Raw genomic sequence first — 26,167 nt, 5'->3', positions numbered from 1 at the left:
TACTTATTTATTTGATTTATATCTCACTTTTCTTGCAGCATGGGCCCCAAGACAGCTCACATCACATTCAAAACAAATTTTGCTAAAACCTATTTGAGATGAAAGTTTTAAAAAACTTTAAATAAATAGTACAATTTAAAATACAGTAAATATAGCAAAAAGGTGGACGTGTTACACACACCCCATTAAATGATCTTTTTGCCAGAGTAAAATAAGAGGTGAAGGCCTGCCTAAATAAAATAGTCTTTGCCTGCTAGTGGAAAGAACCGGATAGGTAGGCCCACTGAGTCTCCTGCAGAAGGGAATTACATGGCTTGGGACCAGCCACTGAGAAGGCTCTCTGTTGCCTTCACCAAACATGCCTGGGAAGAAGCCCTGGTGGCACAGTGGTTAAATGCCTGTACTGCAGCCACTCACTCAAAACCACAAGGTTGCGAGTTCAAGACCAGCAAAAGGGCTCAAGCTTGACTCAGGCTTGCATTCTTCCGAGGTCGCTAAAATGAGTACCCAGATTGTTGGGGGCAAATTAGCTTACAGTTGTAAACTGCTTAGACACTGCTTAGGCGGTATGAAGCAGTATATAAGTGAAGCTTGTTTGTTTGTTTGTGGGGGGACAAAGAAAGTCTTCCTCTGAAGATCTTAAAAGTCAGGCAGACTAATACAAGATAACTTCTTTTCATATGGTCTCCACTTAAACCATTTAAGGTTCTATATAGGTCATAACCAGCACTTTGAAATGTGTGCAGAAACAGAATGATAACCAGTAAAGTTGTTGCAACATGGGAGTTTTGTTCTTTTGGAACCTGCCTTGGTCAACAATCTGGCTACAGTATTTTGGATCTGCTAATTTCTGTTTTCAAAGACAGCCTCATGTATGTTACAGTAATCCAAACAAAAATTAATCAGGACTCATGTCACTGCAGCCAGATTTGACATCTCGGGGAATACATCAGTTTTAGCTGTACTAACATGGTTCTGTCACTACTGAAACCTGAGCATCCAGGCTCAGATTCAAGTTCAAGAATACATCCAAGCTGTGAAACTGAGATTTCAGGGAGTGTGTAATTCTGTCAAGCACAGGTTGAATCCCTATTTCCTAATCTCCCTTTTGACTGACCTGGGGCACCTCTGTCTTGTCTGGATTAGGTTTCAGTTCATTTTCCCTGATCTAGTCCACTACTGAGAGCAGACCCTGATTTAGCACCAAAATAGCTTCCTTGAAGTTAGATGAAAAGAAGAAAGAATTGGGTGTCATCAGCATACTGATGACACCTGACCCTGAGAAGTCTGGAAAACCATTCCCATAGATTTCATGTACATATAAGCAGTATGGGGAACAAAACCGAGCTCTGAGGGATTCCATAGGCCAGGAATCTCCCTCCCACTGCCACTTTCTGAGTTCTCCCCTCCAAGGATTGAAACCACTGTGAAACAGTGGGCAAAATTCCCATCCCAGAGAGGTAGCTCAAAAGAATACCATAGTTGATGGTATCAAGTCATTGAGAGGTCCAATAGAACCAACAAAGACACACTACTCCTGTCCAGTTCCTGTGTGCCAAGGCAAGCAAAGCTGTGTCCATCCCATAACCAGGCCAGAAGCCAGACTGAAATGGATCTAGACAGTCTGGATCTAAGAAGTCTACGCCCCTGGAGCTGAGAAGTCACCACATGCTCTGTAACCTATACTTGTCTTGTAATTCTTGTAACATGAGGATGCCAGTCTCTTGTTCCCTCCTTGGCTCCCAGCAACCTGCTTACCCCCATGTTTGTGTAAAAAGAAGGCAGTTGAGCTGCCTTGAGTATTTCCCTTTGTAAGAGCTGTGAAAGGCTGTGTGATTGACAGTGGTGATGCTGGCACACAGCCCCATTGAGCAAAAACAATAACAACAATATGCATAGGCAGTCAGGCTACCAGTCTTCCAGCTGCTAATTGCACAGCAGGTTCTGTTGATGGCCTCTGAGTACCGAGGAACATGAACGTGAATTATGGCACTCTTGACTTCAGAGTGATTCGCTTCCCCACCCCCTCCATACCCATTAAAGTAACACTGGGGATAAAATTGGCAAGTAGTCTGTCTTAGTAACTTGTTGCAGTCTCATGAAGGTGAGGGTGCGGATTCAGTCACTCGTGATGGCTCTTTCTACCACTCATTCTTGCTGGTTTTTGTAACACATTCATGGCTCAGTCAGGCCAGGACTACTGTCATGTGAGTGGTCAAGCATATGTGTGAAGAATTTGGGAACTGTGTGTATTAGTTTGTGACAACAAAACTGTCTGTATGTGTGTGTCTTTTGGCTCTTTTCAAATGTCCACCTTTCCAAGGATTTGTAATTCACACTGCAAAGGAACACTGCTTGGCTTCCACACTGGGTTTATCATATTCACACATTCCAAGCTGCCCTTATCAACAGTGGAAAAGGCATTCTTTATGACTCTTTCAAAATGGATTCTTTGAAGCTTCCTTTTCTTGGTTTTGTATGTTCGCATGTTCAAGCACATTATTGCTCTCTTGCAGGGAGTTGAAGATGCCTTCTATACTTTAGTGCGGGAGATCCGACAGCACAAACTACGCAAATTGAATCCTCCAGATGAAAGTGGCCCAGGCTGTATGAATTGTAAATGTGTAATATCATGACTAAGGTAAGGCCCTGGAGAAAATAAACAGTGCTTGAGATGAGAATTTACCCCCTCTCACCCCCATCATACACTGCAGATAAATATCTGAAAAGTTTCTCTTACCTCTGGAATGGAACCAGGCTGGAGGCAGTGAGAATTAAAGACAAATGGACTCAGATTCTTGGTGGATGATTCCTGTAGTTACTCATCCTTAATGAATCTGATGTTCCTCAAGCGTTTTGGAAGACAGGATGGGGGCTTGTCAGACACTGCAAACTGCATAGTTAGCAGTTTAAAGCAATTAAAGCAAATGTATTTTAACCATGATTCTTTGAAGAGATGCTTTGAACTAGACTGATTTGTTGTCAAAAATGAGAATGTACTGGCAACTTGCCTTTTATCAGTTAACGCTGATTAGATCCAGAATTTTTGTATCCATTTCATCTCCTTTTAAGTTCTATTCCTCTTTTTAGATGCTGTCTGTTCTATTGATTTAACTATTCCACCCCCACCCCCCACCCCCCATTGGCAGCCTCAAAATGACACTTCCTGTTGCCTATCCTGGGCGTTTTCTTTCTCCTGGCTTTCCAGGCTTTCTGTATCAGATTTAACTGTACTGTGGCTGTGTTTTCTCCCATGGAAGCTGCATGAAGCGCATCTGTAAACTAGTGAAGAGGCTAGATTTGTCCCTGGATTGAGCAGTAGCAGAACAAAATGTGCCTGTGTGTGGTCAGTGGCCATTTCAGAGACTTTGCAGTAGAATTAGAGCCAGGCAGCCTTCAGAACTCCAGTACTGAAATATTCTGATATAATATAAACAGTATCTCATACCTGAAATATAAATGGAAAATGTTTGCAGACTATTACACACCCCCTTGGTGAGGAAGCCCAGATATACATTTAATAAGTGCCTTTGGAACAACAGTATGAAGGGTTACAGAAATCAGAATGGGCTCTCTAAACAAACACACACACACAAAACACCAAAAAAAGCTGGTGTTCCCTGCTCCCTCAAGTGCTCAGAGCAATGATGGGAGAAATGTATGGTTGGATCCATGTTTAGGTTTCTGCAATGGGGCTTCTTGAAGGGGATTGCGCCTCCACCATTCCTCCTCACGGCAGCCCCTCAACCCTCTTGCAGTACTGAGGATCAGTGGCTGCAGAATGGGCCAAATTGTGGTGCAGGTGGGGAGGATGGGATTTCTAAAATTCAGGTGAATACCTTCCATCAGGAGACAGCAGATTCTGAATCCAATTAATGGAATATTACTTTCCCTTTGGCCCTTGCAGTAATCCCCATTGGCCAAAAAATGCACAAGACCGTGACATAAACAAAACAAATATATAACAAATATTACAACTAAGAAGTATGATATTTATAGCAAGTATGAAGGGCTGTATAGACTGGTCATTAAGGCCAGCATGAGGGCAGGGCATTCACATGATGTATGCTCTGACTTAGCCCCCATGCCATCGTGACATTGTGCGCTGCACCACTACGGTGGATGATGTCATGACACTCCTCTGGCACTGCATCCAGATGATGCAGCGTCAAAAGAGTGCAGAAAAGCTGTGACGCCTGCAGCTATGGCACCCTTTCTGCGGTGCAGAAAGGCCAGATCAAGGCCATGGCATGCGGTTGCCACAGCCCCGATATGGCACTAAAAGGAGCTGCCTGTATAGCCCATTAGATAACTAAGCTTGGGAGCAATAACTTGCTATCTGTTCTTAATAGGTAACATTGGGAGTTACCTTCCACACATGCTCAACACTGACTCTTTGCTTCCCCCAGGGAAATAATAACAGAAACTCTTCCAGTAGTGTAGAGCAGAGGAAGAGGGGAAATTAGGTTTTTGGTGGAGGGTGCAGTGGGATAGGTTAGGAGGGAGAAGTGAAAAAAACAGACCTTGGATACGGAAGTGAGCTTTGTCTCACCATGAAAACCCACACAGACCTATCAGAAGAAAACTGTCTATTGGTATCTAGGGTGAATCTTCTTTCTGGCTTCTTGCTTTTTATACATTAATATTGAGACCTCTTAGGGGAGAGCTCCTTATCCTGCAGTCTACTTACTTACTTATTAAAATATTTATAACCAGCCCTATATCATACAGTTACAGTTTAATTAATTTAAACAATATGGAATAAGGTAAAAGGACCAAAAGCACATTAAACAATTTGACCAATTAAAACAAGGCAGTTAAACTCACTTAAAAACAGCTTTAAACCAGAAGTCCAGAAATTCTGAAGGAGAAGAGTTAGCAGCTGAGCAAGGAAGAGAAGGCTTTCCTCCTCTTATGGAAATAGACATTTGTGTATTTTCTTTATAAAAATGGGAACTACACTCCACCCAGAAAATAACAACTGAGACATGAACGGATGTCATATAAGTTGGCTGGAATCTCCCAGCAGGCCCAGTGCTTTAGTTTCACCTAGGGCAGCTAATACTCTTAAAGGGTGGGGGTCCAGATGTGCAAATAATCCAGATGTCTGAGACTGTTTCCTCTGGCTGAGGATGTGAGTTTGGGTGGGAGGGTGCGGGTGATTTCCTGTTCGTTGCCTGCTGATAGTGTAGAGATGAATCCCAAACGTTACTTAAACTCCCTGACCTCAGAGAGAGGCTACTGCCAGAGGCTGTGGAGAGGAGAAAGCCCAATGTTTGCCAAATGTGTGTTCATTCCTATATCCCATGCATTACTCGTGTGTGTGTGTGTGTGTGTGTGTGTGTGTGTGTGTGTGTGTGTGAAGTACAAAGTTTGGGTTGTCCTGAACTTTCTTACTAGATAGCTGCCCAGCAAGGAGAGCATAACTTGGCAATACAAATATAGGTGTGGTCCCAGCTCTATGACTGTGGAGGAGGAAATGGGAGCTGCTTTTTCCCTGAATTATCTGAAACACAAATGGGCTGTAGCTTTATGCTGGACAGCATCTTGCTAACAAAACAAGCTGTCTCAGAGCTACACAACCCAGATGTAAGGCAAGAGGAAACATGTGCAGAGAAGCGGGAGCTGAGAAGTGATGGAGTCATTCACACAAAGTTTTCCAGTCTCATTCATAGAAAATATTTTCTGGTTTTTATCCTTGGCTTGACCAGGATGGGCTGTCTATATATGGAAGGCTCACTCACCTCTTTTGGCACACCATCAGTTTGTATCATATTTCTTATCTGCTAACCTCTGCCTTTATAGTGCTCTCTCTTGGGCTTCCATATTAAGCTGGGTTACAGTGAAACAATCTAAGAGAAATGTGGCAACAGTTCCTTCTGCTTTCTGTCTTGCCACTACACCGAGTAACAAGTGATTATTCATTCTGCATGATTTTGAGAAATGAAAATGGACATATCCAACACACACAATGCTTTCAAAAGTACACAATTTTAACATAGCAAGAGCATGGCTAGTTAAAACCTGGAAGGATTGCTATGTGGGCAGCCATGATGAGTAGGGGGAGCAACTTTTGCCCCCATGGTGGGTGGCACTATGCCAGTTTCAGCTGGAGATCAAAGTGGAGGTCACTTCCAATTTTGACTCCTGGATTTTTTTGTGGAGGGAGGAAGTTGGGACAGTTGTTTATGGTAAACTGCTGCTCCTAGAAGCCTCCAAGAATCACAGTTTTCTATTTCCCAACACAGCAATGTATTTATTTATTTATTGCAGGGTCCAGGCATTTGGGGTAGGGCATTAGGATAAGCCCAGGCAGGGTACAGTGAGGTAGTGCACGAAACCTCTGGGGGCACACTCTATGGGCTGCACAATTCCTACCCATGCCAGGTGGGTGCAGTTCAAACGACATATTATACATATATGCAGGAACACATATTGTATGGCCACTCACTTAGCCCATGTACTAATGGCTGCCAGGCAAGGATCCAGCTACTTACTTTGGCATTCTCTTGTGCTAATGCAAGCACATGCAAAGCTTGGGTCTTTCTTCCTCTGATAGCCATCCAAGGGGTGGTACTTGAAAAATCTGAAAGAGAAGCCAGTCACATATGTACATCTCCCTGCATCCTGCCAGCCCCCAAGCAGGGCAAAAGTCATACTGGGCTTGAAGCCTGGTTTCTTCCTCTCTCAGTGTGAAAAAGTCAGCAATGACCATTGAAAACTAGGGCCATTCTCATCTCTAAAGCAGCCAGGAAGAGGACCTGGAGTGACCCACAGTGAGCAGAGCAGAAGGTAGATGGGCCATCTCCTGAAATTATTTTTGCAAGGCTGGCATTGAACATAAACAGGTGGTAGTGCAGACTAGTCCTCCACCAGCTCTTGAAGTACAGATTTAAAGCATCACAGATTGAGTTGCATATAATATCCAAAGCGAAACTGAATGCACCATTGTCTAATTAGCAGTCTCTTGGTATAGTAAGAGGGATAAATGTAAATGCAGCGGAGGTAACAGACTTCAAGTTTTATAGCATCACCATGAGGTTAGCAAGTGGTACTGCAACCCATTTTTCCTCCAAAAACAACAACAATAAAGGTAATAAATGGTATGGGAGTAGACACCCAAATGATCTTCCTTCAGCTTTTTACTGAAACATAAACAATTTATCTACCATCTTCTGTTGACAATTTTTGTTTGTTTGATTATATATTAATCTTTTTGGTTAGCTATTAAATGCCTTGAATATCCTCTTTCAAAGGGGCAAAGGGGAGGGGAGGGGTGGTGGCTGGCAGGCAGGCATGTGAGCCCCAGCCTCTCCTTCCCACCCTGACACTCACTTTCCTCTCTTCCTCTCTCCCTTTGTGCCCTATGGCAGCAGTGGCTGCTTTCTGTGTTCACAAGGGGCAGAGAGTTTTCACCTGATGAAGTTGCTTTTACACAGCAGCAGTGGTCTTTGTGGGGCCAGATGAACTGTATCCCAGAGCACTGAAGAAACTTATTGATGTACTCTCTGAACCACTTACTATAATTTTCTATAACTCTTAGAGAATGGATGCGGTTCAATTCAGAAAGGGCAAAAAAGAATAGCGTTGGAAGAGACCCCAAGAGCCATCCAGTCCAACTCCCCTGCCATGCAGGAACTCACAATCAAAGCACTCCCAAAAGATGGCCATCCAGCTTCTGTTTAAAGACCTCCAAAGAAGGAGACTCCACCACTCTCTCAGGGAGTGTGTTCCACTGTCGAACAGCCCTTACTGTCAGGAAGTTCCTCCTAATGTTGAGCTGGAATCTCTTCCTGTAGCTTGCATTCACTGCTCTGCGTCTTTACTCTCTGAAGCAGCAGAAAACAAACTTGCTCCATCTCTTCAGTATGACATCCCTTCAAATATTTATACATGGTTATCATGTTATCCCTTAATCTTCTCTTCTACACCTCCCTAAGCTTCTCCTCATACTGTGTGGTTTCCAGACCTTTTACCATTTTCATCACCCTCCTCTGGAAGGATGTCAACATCCTGCTTGAATTGTGGTGACCAGAAGTGGACACAATATTCCAGGTAGGGAATATTGTGTCCACTTCTGGTCACCAAAGCAGATTAGAGTGGTACTATTGCTTCTCTCAATTCTAGACACTATACTCCTATTGATGCAGCCTAGAATTGCATTGGTTTTCTTAGCTGCCGCATCACATTGCTGACTTCTGTTCAGCCTGTGATCCACTAAGACAGGGGTAGGCAACCCTTTTGAGCCAGGGGCCGGGTTGCTGTCCCTCAGACAACTGGGGGGGGGGGGGGGAGCAAAAAAATAAATAATTAAATATTTTTTTTTTTTAAAAAAAATTAAATAAATAAATAAACCGGGACAAATGTAGGACAAAATTTTCAAATGGAGGGCACTTTTAAAATAAAAAATGGAGGACACACGAAATATTTGCTGATTTTTTTAAAAAATGATAAGATAAATGCATGTTTCTGAGGCTTCTATAGACACTTGCCCCACCATGCCCCTTGCGCAACACTTCAAAGGCCCCGGCGGCAATAGGCGGCAGGACCGGGCTGGGGCCGGTCCCAAGGCCTCGCCGGGCCCGCGGGCTGCAGGTTGTGCCTACCCCTGCACTAAGACTGCTAGATCTTGTTTACATGTGTTGCTGTCAATCCAGGTGTCACCAATCCTAAACCTGTATTTTTCATTTTTACTGCCTCTGTATAGTAAACTACATTTCTCTCTATTGAAATTCATTTTGTTAGTTTTGGCCCAGCTTTTTAATTTGTTAAAGTCATTTTGAATTTTGATCCTCTTCTCTGGGGTATTAGCTACTCCTCCCAATTGGGTGTCATCTGCAGATTTGATAAACATACCCTCTATTCTTTCATCTAAGTTGTTGATAAAAATGTTGAATAGCATTGGGGCTAGGACAGAACCTTGTGGCACCCAACTGGTCACTTCTTTCCAGAATGAAGAGGAGCCATTGCCGAGCACCCTTTGGGCTCAGCTGGTCAACTAGCTACAAATCCACCTAACAGTAGCATTGACTGAGGAGTGATAGAACTGTATTATTTAAATATCTCAAGGGCTGTCACAGAGAGGAGTGGATACCCAGAGGGTAGAACCAGGTCTAATGTTTTTAAGTTACAGGAAGGTAGATTTCAGTCAGAAGGGATTTCTTGACAGCAAGAGTCATTAAGCAATGGAACCAGTTGCCTAGATAAGTAGTGGGGATTCCTTCTCTGGACCTTTTCAGAAGGAGACTGGACAGCTACCTGCTGGGATGCTCTTGCTGGAGATCTTGCACTGAGCAAGAGATTGGACTCTATGATTCTATTTTTTCTTCTTCTTACAGTGCTGCTAAGTAGGTTCTAAAGGGTAGATAGCCATGCTGAAATGACTGGAAATGGAAGCAGAGAGGCAGGCTTGAGGGAGGGGGGTTGAATTTATGTGGCTAGCTGTTGAATATTGGCTGCAGAATTCCCCCAACTATATCCATCACTTACACATACTTCAGTGTTGCTGTTGTAGAATGCATATTTTCACGTCACAATTCACGACTGTGGCATCATCATGCAACTGCTGCATAGGAGCATAATTATACAACTGCTATATATGAATATAAAGTTGTACAGTAGAATCTCAATTATCCAATATAAACGGGCCGACTAATAGTCGGATAACCGAAAATGTCAGATAATCTGGAGGGCCATTGTCCCCAATGAAGGTGTGCATGCACCCGCACTGCCATTGGGGATAAAAGTCCCTCCCTTCCTCCCTCCCTGCTTACCTTAGTCCATGGCTGCGGAGGACAGGCTTGGGCCAAGGACGCAGCCTCCGCGAAGAGGCCTGGGTGCTTGGCCCAGTTCATTCCTTTGTGGCTGCGGAGGACAGGCTTGGGCCGAGCACCCAGGTCTCCCTTTCGGAGGCTGCAAGCATCCAGATCTCCAACGAAGTCGCGGAGGAGAGGCTTGGGCTGAGCGCCCCCCAGACCTCTCCTTTGCAGCTTTGAACCTCCTTCCCTGGCCTCTCCACCAGGGAAGGAGGGAGGGAAGGAAGAAAGGAAGGGAGAAGGAGGGAGGAGGGGAAGGAATTATCTGACGTCCCATGCTTCTTTGTGAGGCACGCTCACAAAGAAGCATGGGACGTCAGATAATCCAGAAGGTTGGATAACCGAAGGTCGGATAATGGATACTGTTGTATTTCCTCAATGGATCTTGGCCTATACATGAATGTATGAATTGAGCTTTCGATATGAATTAAACACAAAATAAGCATAATGTGGACCTTTTCTTACAGGGAAAGCCATTGCAATTAAAATGCTGACAAAAAAAATTAGGGAGTTGTTGCATTACGATCTGTTTCTTCATCCACTGAATCCACTTATACTGGATACCACTTGAAATGGTGGAAATAGTAAATAGAGGTCTTCAATACCTACTGAATAAATTCAATACCTGCCAACCAGACCCCAGACACAAGTGGCACTGAGCAGCTTCTCTCTGTCAATGGCTTTTAGTGGGTGTTTAGATTTATTACTCTACTAATAAAGAGCCAGTGAAAACAGAACATAATACGTCTGCTCTAAGCATTACCCGCCTGCTGCAAAAGTGCTGTTGCTATGCACAAGGCCTCCATGCATGCACACCAAACAACTGCTGAACAAGGATAGGCTGGAAGAAAATCTGACACAGAATGAAATTCACCTTTATATAAAACACTGCTGCAGTTTTATCTCTTCAGGACCCTTTTGTGTATTCCTTTTAATGCTGACTGGAATCTACTCTGTATTAGAAATCTGTCATAATTCCTTGCCTTTTCTCTTCCCAGCTGACCACACTGTGACTTGGAGGAGTTTCCACTATACTTAGTGCGGAGATAGAGGTGATGTGAAAGAAGAATCATATGGATTCAAGGAAAGAAGACAAACAAGATGGAGCCTGCAGGCCTCAAAAACTCCGCATGGACTTTCTCTAAACTTCACCAAGGCCTGCAATGAACTATTTTTATTGTGTTGTTTTTTTTAACATCCTCCCTCCACTTTCTGCCTCTTTCTTCCTCCTGGAAATTAGTACAAAGCCACAAATAGAATTTCAGTAAATTATTATATGATGGTCTTGACACTGGCTTTTACATCTCTGTCTCTGTTTGAGAGGACTGAGTGATCTTCCCTGTCCCTGAGCAGGGATTGGCAGAGAAGAAAGAAGGCCTACACAAAGCAGAGGTGTGGGTTGTTCCTCCACATGTGGTGGCAGGAGCAAATACTGGTTAATCAACTGATGGGCTTGGTCTAGCGGCTGCCACTTTGGCTTCAAGGAGCATTTTAGAAAAGAAGAAACATGTAATTTCTGGGTTGAATGGCTCCATGGTTGTATTGTAGAAAGGTTAGTTGTCTGCAGATCAGATCTGTTTGGAAAGCATTTCTGCCCACCACTGCTTTGTCATTCCATAGTGGCAGGGAAGCTAACAGTTCCCAAATTGCTGAAACTATTCTCTCGGTGGGAGATACCACTGCCCAACCTTGTAAACAGGGTTCCATATTAATAGGAAAATTGCTGTATCTAGATTATTTGTTCAACCATCCTGCCTGTTAGTTTACCCTGGTGTAGGGAAAGAATATGATCGGTTCCATTTTTCAATGCTTACTCTCCCCTATGCTAAAATATCCCTGTGGGTTTTGCTTGCAGAGATTTTGGTTTCATTAAAGTTCCCTGAAGACCTGGATTGTGTCCTCTTTAAATCCAGGAGTGTGGGAAGGCGGGACTGGCATTTCACTGATGTATATCACTTCTATTTTTTTTTCTTCCTCATGGCCTGTTGGGAGGATTCGTGTATGTGTAAATATATAAATGACTATACAGCAACTTCTTGATGGAGACTGAAGAACCTTTGATTCTATGACTCTCAATCCATTTTCACTGAGCCCATTATTTTATTGATTGGGTTGTGGGGGGAACGCTTGTTTTTTTTCTTTTGGGGGGCACTGGGTACTGTGCGATCTCTTACTCCCTCTCCAAACCATCGTGTCTTACCGGATGTTGGGAAGGGAGGGTTATTTAGTGGGCAAGAAAGGGTCACTTGCTGGCTTTCCTATTTGTTGTAAGTTTGGCCTCTTTTCTGAGCAGTTTTTTATGCTTGTTGCCTGTGCTGGGGCTGACTTCATTGTTGTGCTTGTTGCAAACTGTGTCTACTTCCCTGGAGTTGGAACTAGTGCCTGGAAACATCCGAGCCTGTTTCCTTGTTCCTGCTCTAAACCTTCCTCTTTCCTTTTGCAGCCGCTGTGCCTACGCTTACTGCATGCACAGCTCAGATTCCTGCTCTTTGGGTGGCAGCTCTTCTGTATTACTGTGACTGTACCAATTATACTTGCTGTAATTAAAAGGGTTTTTTTTTCTCCAGTAAGATAGTAAAACTGGATGCTCTCAGCACTGGATGAATGAAAGAAAACCAGTCCCTTCCAATAATTAGGTTAACAGGTATTATTTTTAAAAAGTGTTGGGGGTGTAAAAGAGAACCCAAACCTAGCCTTAAATGTAATTAAAAGTGTTTTGTTCTCAAAAGTGTGTTTATTTTAAAGTTTCCAGTGTGTGTGTTTCATCTCTTTGCTTTCATGCCTTTCATCCATTTTTCTTAGTTTAAACAGCTTGGCCACATGTTTCATGGAAAAGAAATGCCTTAAAGCAGCTCCTCATTTTCTATGATGCCTCAGAATATGTTGTAATATGATACATATTTTCTTGGAAAATGACTATTATATCTGTAGAATTCAAAGATATAGCCATGTTCGTCTGTAGAATCACTTTGTAGAGATATCTTGTAGCACCTTTAAGACTAACTGAAAGAAAGAACTTGGCAGCAGGAGCTTTCGTTGACTTCACTCTACTTCCTCAAATGCATCTGAGATAGACCTTGGCGCGTTACAGACCGCTCCTTTGAGGCGGCCTGTACCCGCCCCTTTCCCGGGGTATCGGGGCCTCAGTGGCCAGAACGGCAGCTGCTGAGGCCCCGATCCGCCGCTTTCCAGGCTGGGGGAAGCGGCAAAAGGCCACTTCCCCCCCAGCCTGGAAAGGGGTGTCCTTGGGGCTTCAAGCCCCAAGGACACCCCACGGCGGTGGGGAGGAGGAGAAAGGGGCCGCTTGGCCCCTTTCTCCTTTGCGTCGCTGGGTGCAGCTGTGTAAAGGCTGCGCCCAGCGGTGCAAACCAGGAAGGAGCTCCGAAACGGAGCTCCTTCCTGCTCCGCGCAAAGGGCGCACTAAGTGCCCTGGCGCAGAGCGGTGATGTCACATCCGCGTCGCCCCGTATAGAGGCGGCGCAGCCATGATGTCGTCATGGCGGCCCCCATGTAGATGAGGTCCTGCCATTTTGTACGGACTCAGTCCGTACTAGGGCTAGGGGGGGTGCGGAAGCACCGCACCTTCCTAACCCTAATACGGACTGACTCCGTACTAAAAGGCCCGTCTGTAACGGGCCTTTGTCTATGAAAGCTCATGCTGCCAACTTCTTTCTTTCAGGTAGTCTCAAAGGTGCTACAAGATCTGTCTACATACCTATTATATTTGTATCTATTAATTACTCCTATTTTCTGTGAAAGAACAATGACAATCCATTTTCTGTTGAGTCTCATACTGGCAGAGGGTTTGGCTGAAGCCTTTTCGCTCTCTTTTGATGTCACTTTGTTCTTTTTCCTTTCAGTAGATTAAAGGATCAAATGCTTTTGAACTAGGAACTTAGAGGGTCTGAAAGCTGCACATGATCTTATTTATGCTACAGGTTTTGTTTACTATGCAGTCTCAACAAGTGACCCCTTCAGAGACTATAAAAGTAGGTGAGGCCAAGAAATGAAAAGAAATTGATATGCTGCAGCAACTATGTCTTCAGTGAAGAATTTCAGTGCTAAACTGGAGGTGTGGGGAACATTTAAAAGAGGTAGGAATTTTCATCATGACACCATTGTGTGCAGACTTCACTCACCTGTTGCATGCAAGTCCAGTTATCTCTAGAGCAGCAACCACAAGGATGAAAAAAAGGATAGTACAGCCTTGTGAATGTTTCACATACTCCTGACATTAAATCAGGAACAGCTCTATGTTGCAGTTATTTAACATTCTATTCCTGTGACACCTCTTGTTATAGTCATAAGCACTAGTGTGAGAGAAGGCAGTATGCTTTAAAGAGCTTCAAAAAGTTTCAGTATACATGGAACTTGCCAGTTTTCTAAATTGGAGTTGTTTGTTAGAATATTCCTATGAATAAACCAGGTTTTGAAGTTGGTTTATTGATAATACCTACCTCACAAGAATCTATACTCCCATAAGAGTAGGCATCTAAATGTGTATGAGGTGGAATAGCAATAGAAGTGAGGCTATGCATCCTGATGCATTATCCATGTAATAATATACTGGCAAAGCCAGAATGCATTATCTTATTTCTCTTTATAAGAAAGATAATCCCAAATTCTTTCTTCCTCCCTCATACAACGACCAGAAATTCTACATCTATAATTCCATTCTTTCTAGACTAGCCTTAAAATAGTGCATACGAGTAGAAGTGGCTGTTTCACAACATTTAGGTATGCCATTGTATGCTAAGCACTTAATGGGCTTAAGCTACAACTCTTTTATTGTTTTAAAGAGCAGAAACTTGCTTCAGAAGCTCAGGATGCTAAAATGTGCAGTTAAACTACAGTTTAGGATAGAGAAAAGACAGCGTTGTGTGTGACCTTTTTGTCCTTGCTGTAGTCATAGGTATGTTCTTACAATTTTTGAGCAAACAACTAGTAATACAATTAAGGTTTTCTAAACCAAGTAAAATAAAAACATTCCTTCCATGCTGTTACATCCAAGTTAAAAATAGTAGTATTCATAGATCATGCCCAATTAGTATTGATTATTCAGGACTGGCTTGTTGATTTATTAGCTATACAAGCAATAGGATCATTGCAATCTTGGCAGGCGGGAGGGGGGAGTTGAACCAGTGGTTTGAATATTAGTTTTGGTTCTGAAGTTAGCAGCAGCCAGTGGAAATACAATGCAGATATTCAATGCATGCTGTCCTCCCATGTAGTCAGGATAAACATGAACTGGTGCAATATATTGAGGCCATTGATTAGTCTTATGATGATAAAGTACACCTCAAAGTATTGCAGGAAGCAACCATAATTTTTTAGCTCAGAACTCAACTGTGCCCTTTTCATGTTCAGTGCATCTACCCAGCTGTTCTGTTTTGAAATGTGGCTTTAAAGACAACAGAGAAGAGCCCCTGAAAATCCAACCTGTGTATCCGATTCACATTTGCAAACCCCACCACCACAAACAAATAAGAGATGGATACTGCTTACGGTCCTCTCTGCAGGGTTTGTTTCCATGCCTCAAAGCTGTCAGTATGAATGGTACAAATGTGAGGCTTCCAGAGTTCACAGAATCCATCAAGCTGAAGCAGCAGAATCTCAGGTATAGAGAATGGGAGCAATGATAAAACATTTTCAACAATGCAAATATTGTGATGACTGCTTGGTACATTTCCTTTCCTTACATGGTGTTATATCATCTTGATTTGGGTTGAATAAATGACAGTTATTTTGTTTTTCCATCTTTGGTAACAAACATAAAAATTAATTAAAGATGGGAATTCTTGCTTGTCTCATGCAAGAATGAGAAACTGCAATTTTAATGAGGAACAGTTAATTTTTTTTTGGCACTCAAGACTTCTTACTTTTTCAAACATGTCTCGTGTACAAACTGTGTAGCTAGATTATGATAGTGTCTGCCATTGCATGGGCTTTCTGTAATAAACTAGATGGGTTCTTAGCATCCTTTCTAATGACCCAGTCAGTCCTTCTGTGCTTGCTGTATGTGTCTGTGCATGCTTTGCTTTACAAAGAGAAAGCATTAGTTTTCTGCAGAGACATTTTTGCGCAAATTGCAAGCACTCTAATGGGAGGGGGAGAGACACTTGTGTTTACACTAGTGGCAAGAAATCTTGCAAAGGTTCATAAATTCTCAAAGTAATGAGACAAACTTGTATCAATGAGAATGAATAATTTAGAGAAATTTCATGAGATCTACAAAGCATGGGTAAAAAACATAAAAGAGTATTTCTTTATGAATTTCATGTATTTCTTCCATTACATGCAGAAGGAATCTGAGATGTTGACTTATACCTACTGACTCCTAACCATATTAAAGAGAAAAAAAAAGGGAAGAAGCTAGAATGAATGCAAGAAACCAAAACTCATCTAAGATTGAGAGATGAGTATCTGAAACTGAATCCTTTCCTAGGGACCAACTGCAAAACTGAAGAATTTCCATACAAGTCATCCTTGTTGCTTCAGGACTATAAGATGAACCCAGCTGTCGGAGAATCCACATCTTCATTTCAGCCCTATGTTTCTATAGTGGTAGGCTGCTGCTATGACATACCTTAGATTAGGCTGCAACGCATTGGAGATATATGCCTCTTAATTATTGCACACTGGCTGTATGAGAGCCTGGAGAAAAATAGTATCTGCCTTTATTTGGTGAGAGAAGAAAACAGCCATTGAAGCCCCATGTCCTTGATAGTGGTGCTCATGTGAAAGAAACCATAAGGATAGTATGAAACAATATTTTCCTCACTCCTAGGTTACTGCAGAGGAATGGGCAAAGCATTGATAGATTAAAGTTCCCATTAGGCAGAGCAAGCATAGATAAGGAATGCCAGAAACACTGGTCCAACCTTCAGTTTGCATAGCTTTCCCACCCTTGGCATATAGGCTCAGCTACCGCCAGGTGCTTCACTACAGATCAGATGCTTACACAAGATAGGTTGTTTGCAGAAGTCCAGGTGGCCCTCCTGGACTCAGAAGAACTTTTGCCAGTACCCAGATGTAGGTATCGCAATGTTTCACGCTAGAAAAAGTTACTTGGCAGAAGCTCCATGCTTGTGTACCCTGGTGATGCGTGGCCAAAATGATTCCTTGTGCAAAAGAAATATGAAGTGCTCCCTTACACAATGCCTTCCTCTCTAGAGCAAGTCTACTTCAAAAAGGAGGGGTAATTTAGGGGTTGTGAGATGTACCTGAGCAGCATCCAGCTGAGGTCAGGAAAGAGAAGCAGCTGTTTCCTTCTTGGATCCAACTTGGCTCACCTGAGGTCTGGGAAGATCACAGCTATTGTTTCCTGCCCGCTGCAACACTGCAACTGAGTGCTTATTTGGCACCCCATGCTTTCCCCTGGGCACTAAAGGCCATGAGCATGTAATCCAGCACTGGGAAGCTGTATTTCACACAGGGTGGAAGCAATAGCCCAGTGAAACTGCACAGGCAGTTTCATGGATATACCCTAGTTGCAAGTAGGACCTCAGTCCTGCTCTCTAAGGCTTGGTTCTGGCTTATGGTCTTTTCTCATAGCTAAACATTGCAAATGTGTAAACTCTTCATACCTCAAAAGCCAAATGCCAGCAGGGTGGGTCACCACTGGTCCAATGCTCATGCCCTCATGGGAGAGGCTTGTTGCAACCTGTGATGCTTGCATGTGCTGTTAGCCCACCTCACTCCCAAGACAGGAAGGGACAAACAAACCCCTCAGAAGAAAACCCCCATGTCTCAAATACACTAACAAATTTGCAGCAACGTATGCTAAAATTTAACTTATTCTAACAGTGTAAAACACAGCATTGTAACACGTCTGTACAATCCTTTTGGATCAGAATTTTAAAATGTAAATGATTTACTTTGCACTCCATAATTCTTCCCCCATCCCACACATATACATAAAATGTATAAAAGCAATAATATAATACACAAAGTTATAGAGGAAGCTGTCCAAAGCGTAAACAAGAAAAGCATTAAAATGTAAAATTAAAAAAGACAATGGCAGTAGAGCTACAAAAGTGCACCAAAAAATCCAATCTAGTGAACTGCAGAGATTACATTACAATAATGGAAGAGTTTCCAACAGTCTCATACTGAATTTCCACCCTGTGGTTGTACTGTTTCTGCTAAGAGTTGGATCTGATCCTAGCCCTAATACACATAACTTAAAAACTAAATGCATCTCAGCCACACACACACACACACACACACAGAGTCCATTTAGGGACTGGATGAGAGAAATATTTTCCTGAGTTCCTGAAGTAATACTGACTCTGGCGGAATACAAACCGCCATATAGTACGTATAGGATACGTACTAGGGTTAAGAAGCCATTAAGTATTTGCTGAAGGGCAGGGGAAGTTATTCTTGACTTAGTTTGCTTGCAGGGGCTAAACATTTTGCCAGTGAAAATTCCACAGTCTCAACCAGGCTCACAAATAATTTCAAGGCTGAGTGTGCACTCTGCCCTCTCTTATGGTAAGAGTGCTCTTGGGTCAAAAGATGGTGAACCTGAATGAGGAATAATGACAACAAACAAGAAACACATTGCTCATTGTGACCAAACATGAAGTAGGTTGAATTAATTGCTGTTCTAACATGCAAAGGATTATACCTCATTCATTTTTATGTAAAACAGTCAAAAAATTGACTCTGCTGAAATTTAAATACTCCCCTCTTCATTTTTAGGAAGGATTTGTCCCCCCCCCCCCTGCGAAAACCGATATTCAAGCCCCATTGGTTTCAATCACGGTGCACACCCCATTTTCCCCCCTCTGTTTGCTGCCCACAAACAGGTGAAGGACACAAATTCCAAGTCCGCAAAAATGGAAGGGTGATTACCTTCTTGCTTGTGAGATTCTAGTCTACATGGTGTTTGCACAAGAGCTCTCTAATGGTGCCAGGACACCAAATAAAAGTTTCCTTAAAAATGGTCTCCAGACTAGAAAGTCCAAAAACAGAACACTTTTGGAAAATGAACTAAATATCATTGCTTTAATACATATCTTGGGAAAGTTACTTCTTGGCCTCAATTCCCAGACTCCCTCAGCTGGCAAAGCCAGTGCCCATGCTGGCTGGAAGACTCTGGCAGATGTAGTCTGAAACTTACTTTTTCTAAGGTCTGCTTTAATGTAATGACACCATCGAAAAGAGAACATACTTTCTGTGGAAAATGGACTGAATTAGTGCCTCCTTTAACCTCCTATTCAAAGTCTCTTTCTACCCCTGGCATCGTCTAACCCACTTTTTACATGCATTTCAGCTTGAATTTTCTAGTACTTTGATACCCTTCATTATGACACACTGAACTTTTCAACAGGATATTTGTGGTGTTAAGAAAACACTGAAACATTCTCTTCCTGTTATGTCGCACTGGACTGAAATTCAAAGTAATGGTCATGTCCTTCAGCTACATACACCACATGAGGCTCTCTCTTGTCCCAATAGTAGTAGTAGTAGTAGTAATAATAATAATAATAACTGTTTATTTCTATACCGCTTTTCCTCGAGATCAAAGTACTTGGTACTCACAAATGCTGGTTGGGTTAAAGGGAATATCTGGAAGGAAGCAGAGCAGCACACTACTGTGACCTCACAGTCATTTTTTCTTCTGCAGTAATAGCTTCCAAATCTGAGTTGGAAGAGGCTGGAGCAGGGGATTTGGCTCTTTGTTTGGGCTTGGAACAAATTCCCCCAATGAAACAAGATTTCGGCAATAAATACAAATAGATGATGCTTCCCTTTTGTTTTTTAATGTAAGCATGTTGCAGGTATGCTACACGGAACTATAACAGAGAGAGCATCCTTGGGACAGACACTATGCGAAAGCCTAGATGACCAGTTTTCAGTTTTTGCTTTGGCAGCTGTACTGCAAGAACGCTACATTTTAAGCATTATTCAACATTAGTTACTATTTCATGCAAGGATTTACTTGCAACTATAGAATTGCTACCTGAATGCTTTTTCATAATAAAGTATGCAGCATGATGTAATCTATTATGTCAAGCTACATTTTACATTGTAATATAAATAGTTGCATCTACAAAACGAACCAGGATGGTGCAGTGCTTTGAGTATTGCACTAGGACTCTGGGAGACCAGAGTTTAAATCCCTCCTCAGCCATGGAAACCCACTGGGTGACCATGGGAAAGTCACATTCTCTCAGATGCAGAGAAGGAAGTGGCAAACCTCCTCTGAATGAAGTATGCCAAGAAACTTCTGTGACAGGTTTGCCTTAGGGTTGCCATAAGATGGGAATGACTTGAAAGCACACAACAACAAATGAGTACTTTCTGTCTCATGCTTTAGACCAGTGCTACTCAAAGTGGTTGTCCATGGACTGATACTGGCCTTTACGCCCAGAAAAGAAACAAATGTAGATTGCACAAATCTGTTGCCAGTCCCTATCACAACCTCCCGACTCACCACATCAGATAGTTTAAGCAACACTGCTCTAGGCAACCATTACCTTCTAGTAACACTATGAAGCAGGGAGGTGTCTTAGTAATCATTTGTGTGGTTAACACTGGTTGCAAGTTTGAGTTCATCTGTTGCTCATGTTCTTGGCTTAACCAAAATTACACAGCAAAGGGCATGTCTAGAGGAGGACATATGAAGCCTGTTCTTGCCTTGGAACATGTCACCTTTTAAGAGTATGTTGAATGAATGAAAACTCTATATATTGGAGGTCTCAATGTGATTCAAGGTTATTAATCTTCCTATGGAATCCTACATACATATTTTTTGACTATATGGAAACAACTAACTAATCATCTTCCTTAGGACAAAGTCCCACAGCAAATTCAACTGAAAATTTATTTTTACAACTCTTTCAGCCTTAATTCAAAGTTAAATTTTAGCCATATCCTATTAAAACAGAAACTTGAACATTTAAACTTAGAACCTTCCTACATAATCAGCTTATGGAGCAATACATACACTGCCCATGCTTTCTCTTTTGCAGAAGTACTATTTCCAATCAAAGAAGAACTTCTTTTTCAATAACTTATTTTCTGACCATTTGACCATCAATATTTTGTTGATGGTCAGCCAATGTAAATAATCAGTACAAAGGCAACTAGTATGGAATATGATAGTTAATATGGCGGATATGCACTGTGGTGTGAATGTAAGATTAGTTTCAAAACCATTTCCTCCATTTTCTACACTGGATGAATGGTCCCTTGGCTCTCTCTGAGTGCACAACACAATCCTTTTAAAAACAGCAGAGGAAGAAATAGCACCACAGCTTCCATCCCCCACCATGTTGAATGGAAGTCATCCTATATTTGTTTGAGAATTTCAGAGAGTACAGCACCCAGGAATGGTCTGGGAAAGGTAAGAGTCATAAGAAAGCCCTAAAAAACACTTTAATGCCAGTGGATTTTGAACAAAGTACCATATTGGGGCAGTGGTAGAAGAGGGGAAATGCATAAATATTCAGATATAGATCAAAAGAAAAGACATGGCTTTAAAATAAAGAACTGCTTTTTTCATTGTACACTAATGTGAAATGCCCCTAGTAATAGGAATAAGATTCTAAAAGTCCACACCTAGCAAACATGGACTGGAAGAAAATAATTTGACCATGATCTGAACTGCAGGAAATGGGACAGCTTTTTTAAGCTGGGGTTATCTGGGTTTGTTTGGGGGGGGGGGGGATGTGACAATAGAGGAAATAAACACCTTAACTGCAAAATAATACTCTGAGGATCTGCCATGATTACAGTCCTATCCACAATATAACCTGGCAGCCAAGTAGAGCAATTAAAAAAGCAACAGGTAAAACAAATTCTGCCTTTTCCTACTAGGAGAAAATTTTCAGTGCAATTGGAGGTTTAAAGAAAGGCTATGGAACCTAGGCCCTTCACTTTTGATTCTACAAATGCCATCATTCCTCACTACTGAAAATGCTGGCTGAAGTTGATGGCAGTTAGAAGCCAAGTAGAGCTGGAAGTCACACATTTCCCACCACTATCCAAAAGTATGCTGTGCAATAAATACTGTACAGCTTTAGCAGGGACCTGGAAATCCTTTCCTCCTGTCTCATGGCTCATTTGCTACAATTGCTCGGAGCCTGCCTTCTCTATCAGTATTTCTTTTTGTGGGTATCACAGGTTCAAGGCATGTAGGTGTTTTCTGGGATGTGCATTTGACAACTGTGAAATGTTTTGCAACAAGCATCTTTAAAAGGAAGCTATTACAGGATTACCTTAATAGCCCTGAGCATCTGATCCCACCTTGTTAGACAGAAAATGGAGGGGCAATAGATACAAAAACTGATGGCTCAGGCTGCTCCTATTCAGTACAGTATGAACCAACCAAGCAGCCAGTTTTGTGCGATTTCAGGAAAATCTCAAGTTGATTTCATTCATTTTTCAGTACTTCTGTTGTAGTTTAGCAAGGAATGAGCAAAAAGAATAAGACTGGTTTATACTGACGTACTAACCTGGTGGGATGATATATACACAGACACATTCATTTTTCATCAGCTGTGCAATGGACAGGGAGGTAACACATAACACTCCATTCATGCATGAGCTTTGTTCCTTCCTTGTAGGATATTCCAACCACTTCAATTTAGCAACCATTTTATTTAGTTTCTCCAAAAACACTGCAAGACCTCCCTACTGATCTACCTTATATCACTCCTGTGAGGGAAGGATTAAGTGTCATTTACAAAGGCTACAAAAGAATTGGTTTAAGAAAAAAAGAGGGAATCGTACCTCCTAGTACTAAACCCATATAGGCTGTGAATGATATAGGGAAGCCCAAATGGCTGGTATGAACTGCATTTGAGCTTAACTCTTTTACTTCTACAGAAAAGTACTAGAAAATGGCAGCCCGCTGAATGGCTGCATCTGTGTTGTTGTTCAGTCCTTGATTTCAAATCAGCCAACTATTCAGGGGGGTATTTCTTTTCATATAGGAAAGAGCAACCCATTAAGAAGTCAAGGTGTAAACAGGGCTAGATAACAAGTAAAACTTCAGGCCTGGAGAAGATATATTTTTTTTGTGTGTGTGCTGGGCTGTGGCTGGGAAGCTCCAATAGCAATAAACTTACATTTGAAAAAACAGGTCTTGAATAATTTTCTTTTTAAAGCTAGCTTTTTAGTAATACCTGCATTAATAAAGCAAAACATATCCTACCTTCTAAAGGCTAACTTCTAAACCTATAATTTCTGTCTTGAGTACTGTACACTTTGCTGGCAAACAAAGATGTCTGCAAGGCCATCAAGGCACTAGGAAATCAATCCTATGCACACTTAGTGGAATTAACATCTGGGTAAACGTTGCATGTAAACATGCAATAGGGCTGCAGATGACTGTCCCATGATACCTTTCATAAGAGTGGGCTGTACATGGGGATCACTTAAGTAATCACATGATACCAGCCTGGAGAATTCTAGTTCCTGCAGAGCTGCACAGGCCTTCTCTTAGTCTCAAGCAGTCAGAAGCTACCTCACTTCCAGAAACTGCATAAGAGTACACAAATGGTCTGAGCGCAAGAACAAACATGCAAACAATTCAGCACACAAAATCTAGACTGCCACATTGGTTTTCCTCAGAAGTTGTCCTTGCTTCCTATATAGTAAATTACACAGCCAAGCAGAACAGAAAACCATTTACATGGGATATTTTGTAATCTTTGAGAAACCTCATCAGTGTAAACAAATAAGGGAGCAAAACAACTAAGAACAGGCATGCTGAATTGCCAGATTTTGCTGCATGAGAAACACACACATGAATAATGTGTGTGCAGATATTGCATAGATGCTATGAAGCCAACTTTCCTTACATGAATCACCCATAACCTCATTTACTATATTGGGCGCCAGACTAAAACAGAAACAAGCATTGCTACTGAAAAATGTGCTACTGGCCCAAACCTGCAACTGTGTAGTCACTTGCTTCCTTTAATTCCTCCCTCTATCTCACTGCTGTTTTAACATTCAACTTAATTTTTAGTTCCAAGTTTTGGAAGGAAACAGTGCAAATGTGTTAAAGATCTACCCACTGAGGGAGGCAATATGAAAAACATGATTCAAAAGCACTTTGGGAGCTGTTTGAAGATGAGAAGCCAAATTTAAAAAATCTGTCCACAGGCATTATCTATTAAAGACTGGCCTGTATTCAAAACCTCATCCTGAACTCTTGGGCACAGCATGACTGGCTATGGGACTGACTCCCTAGTATTGCACGTGGCTGTGCTTCTCCCATCTCTTATGAATAACTACCATGTACCCTTAAATAAATGCATTCTCAGCTCTCCTAGAATGTGACTGATTTGGACATCTGCATCATGGGAGGGCAGCCTCTAGAGAAACTCTTCTCTGAATGAGTTTTGAAAATCTTTGGTGGCACTTTTGGCTTTGGCCTTTGAAGGGCAGGTGAGCCACCCAGTGCATTTTCTGTCTTCTGAACACAGTCTTGGGCAATCCTATCTTCTGCAGCACCCATGAATGCAAGAATAAGTTTGTCATTATCTGTTGCATCATGGTGGCTGGCCTCAAGGAAAGGCAGAGCCACTTGCTTTTTGTTCAGGAAGTCTTGCTCTGTAGCATGAGCCAAATGAAGAGGAGTAGTAGTTTTTACTATTCGGAAGGGGCTGTGCGGCTCCTGTAACACTGGGGATGAAGAGGGTCGACCATGGAAGGATTCTGACAGAAATTGTGCATCGGAGTCTAGCTCTGATAAGAGTGGCACACTGCCTCCGCCAGACAGTCTCTTATGATGAGACAATGTGCTGAAGGCTTGGCCAAGTCCTTTTTGCTCTTGTTCCAAATCTACCGTTTGCCAAATTTGCCTCTGCAGATGTTCTATCTCCTCAACAGATGCCGACTTGGGCATTATACACTTTAGCACTGGAGTAGAGAGTTCAGCCTGTGGGACTGAAATTGCCACTTTGTCAGGACTAAGTACATGTAGCGGAGAGTTATATTCTTCACCTTTATTTTCACCGTCACACAGGTTATCATACTGAGATGCATTAGAAGGTCGCCGCCGTCCATCCTCAAATGGGAAAAGGAGAGCAGTATGTTCTTCAACTGTACATGAAGCTACCATGTCTTCCGGCAAAGCACATATTGTGGATAAGCTGTGTCCTGGTGTTAAAAAGGAGTCTGTATTTGGGGGCTGGCACAGGTGATCTGGAAGCAGTTCAACATGTTCAGATAACAGATCCTCAGAAGAGCAAGTGGTGCTCTCATGCTGAAGAGCTGTTGAATTTTGCACAGCTGGTGATTCTATGGCACTTTGCTCTTCAACAGATGGAGTCAATGGCACTTGATGGGGTGACTCTGACTCTGACAATGAAGTTATACTATTGTGGCTCACAGAAAGGTCTACTTCTACAGTCTGACTCTGCAAGGGAGATTCCCAGAGAGTGTTATCAACTGACACGCACCCTGTGGGCTCTTGGGAAACAGGGTTGCTACTGTCTGTAGAAAGTCTGGGGATGTTTTGCTGTAAACTACCTCTCTCTGTCCTGCTGCTCTCTAATGAATCAGGCTCATTAGTGGCAATAGGATCATCTTGACTTTTCCCAATGATATGAATTTCATTGAACATATCCGGATTATTCTCTGAAGGGATTGCATTGGCATTTTCTTCTATTTGTTTCTCTTCTACTCCAAATGTTTCTTTTGGCTCATTATTCTGGAATGGACTGTGGTCCATGACAGCCTCTTCAGCTGGCAAAGGTAGCCCATTAGGCTGTGAAAGAGAGGGGCTCTCATGTTTGGCCACATATGTACTGCCAATAGTTTCATTTGGAGGAGAAGGACTTTTATCTGGAGAAGGTTGTATTAGAGCATCTTTATCCTGGTTTTGGTCACTGACAGCCTTTTGCTGTCCATTAGCTGCAATGCTTGACTTCACTGACACCAGATTTAAGGAGAGTTCCAGCCCCAGTATTTTCTTGGGAAATTCTTCAGATTTTGCTGTAACAAAAAATGACACACATTAGTTTCTTATTTTGAATCCAAGCACAATCTGAAAGCCAATGTATTCTACTTTGAAGACTGCTAGTCCACCTAGTTCTAGGATTTCAGAAAGGGAACTTTCTCAGCCCTACATGGAGATGCCAGACATTGAACCTGTGCTTTTCTGCATGCAAAGCATATACACTATCCACTGAAGTATGGTCCCCTCCTTAACAGATTTAGCTTCCTGCTTTTTAACCTTAACAGCTGTCTCTGGGAATCATCTTTCAGAAGGATTTTGTCATTGTGGTCACATTTCCCCATCTAATTAGGGCTAATCTACAGAAATCTTCTTCTTCTGCACATGCAATAGGTGTAAGTATGTGAGCAGTAAGATGAATTATGCTCAT

General features: G+C 42.3%; 2 protein-coding genes across 4 annotated transcripts in view; one reads left to right on the top strand and one right to left on the bottom strand.

Annotated features, from left to right (window-relative positions):
- Positions 1-12,543, top strand: part of HRAS (HRas proto-oncogene, GTPase) — a 66,321-nt gene extending 53,778 nt beyond the window's left edge. The window contains exons 5-6 of the mRNA XM_089520858.1: positions 2,517-2,641; positions 10,814-12,543. Coding sequence (XP_089376984.1) covers positions 2,517-2,636 — 120 coding nt within the window. The 3' untranslated portion in view covers positions 2,637-2,641; positions 10,814-12,543. The remainder of the gene's footprint in view (positions 1-2,516; positions 2,642-10,813) is intronic.
- A 3,652-nt stretch (positions 12,544-16,195) lies between these two features.
- The window catches only part of LOC149314324 (uncharacterized), a 105,019-nt gene continuing 95,047 nt past the window's right edge, over positions 16,196-26,167 (bottom strand). For all 3 annotated transcript variants that reach the window (XM_089520856.1, XM_089520855.1, XM_089520857.1), the window contains one exon: positions 16,196-25,775. In XM_089520856.1, coding sequence (XP_089376982.1) covers positions 24,106-25,775 — 1,670 coding nt within the window. In that variant the 3' untranslated portion in view covers positions 16,196-24,105. The remainder of the gene's footprint in view (positions 25,776-26,167) is intronic.

The sequence above is a fragment of the Sceloporus occidentalis genome, unplaced genomic scaffold (genome assembly GCF_023333645.1).
Source record: "Sceloporus occidentalis isolate IW3139 unplaced genomic scaffold, rSceOcc1.0.p SCAF_4, whole genome shotgun sequence".
NCBI classification, from domain to species: Eukaryota; Metazoa; Chordata; class Lepidosauria; order Squamata; family Phrynosomatidae; genus Sceloporus; species Sceloporus occidentalis.
This window is presented reverse-complemented; position numbering and strand designations above follow the sequence as displayed.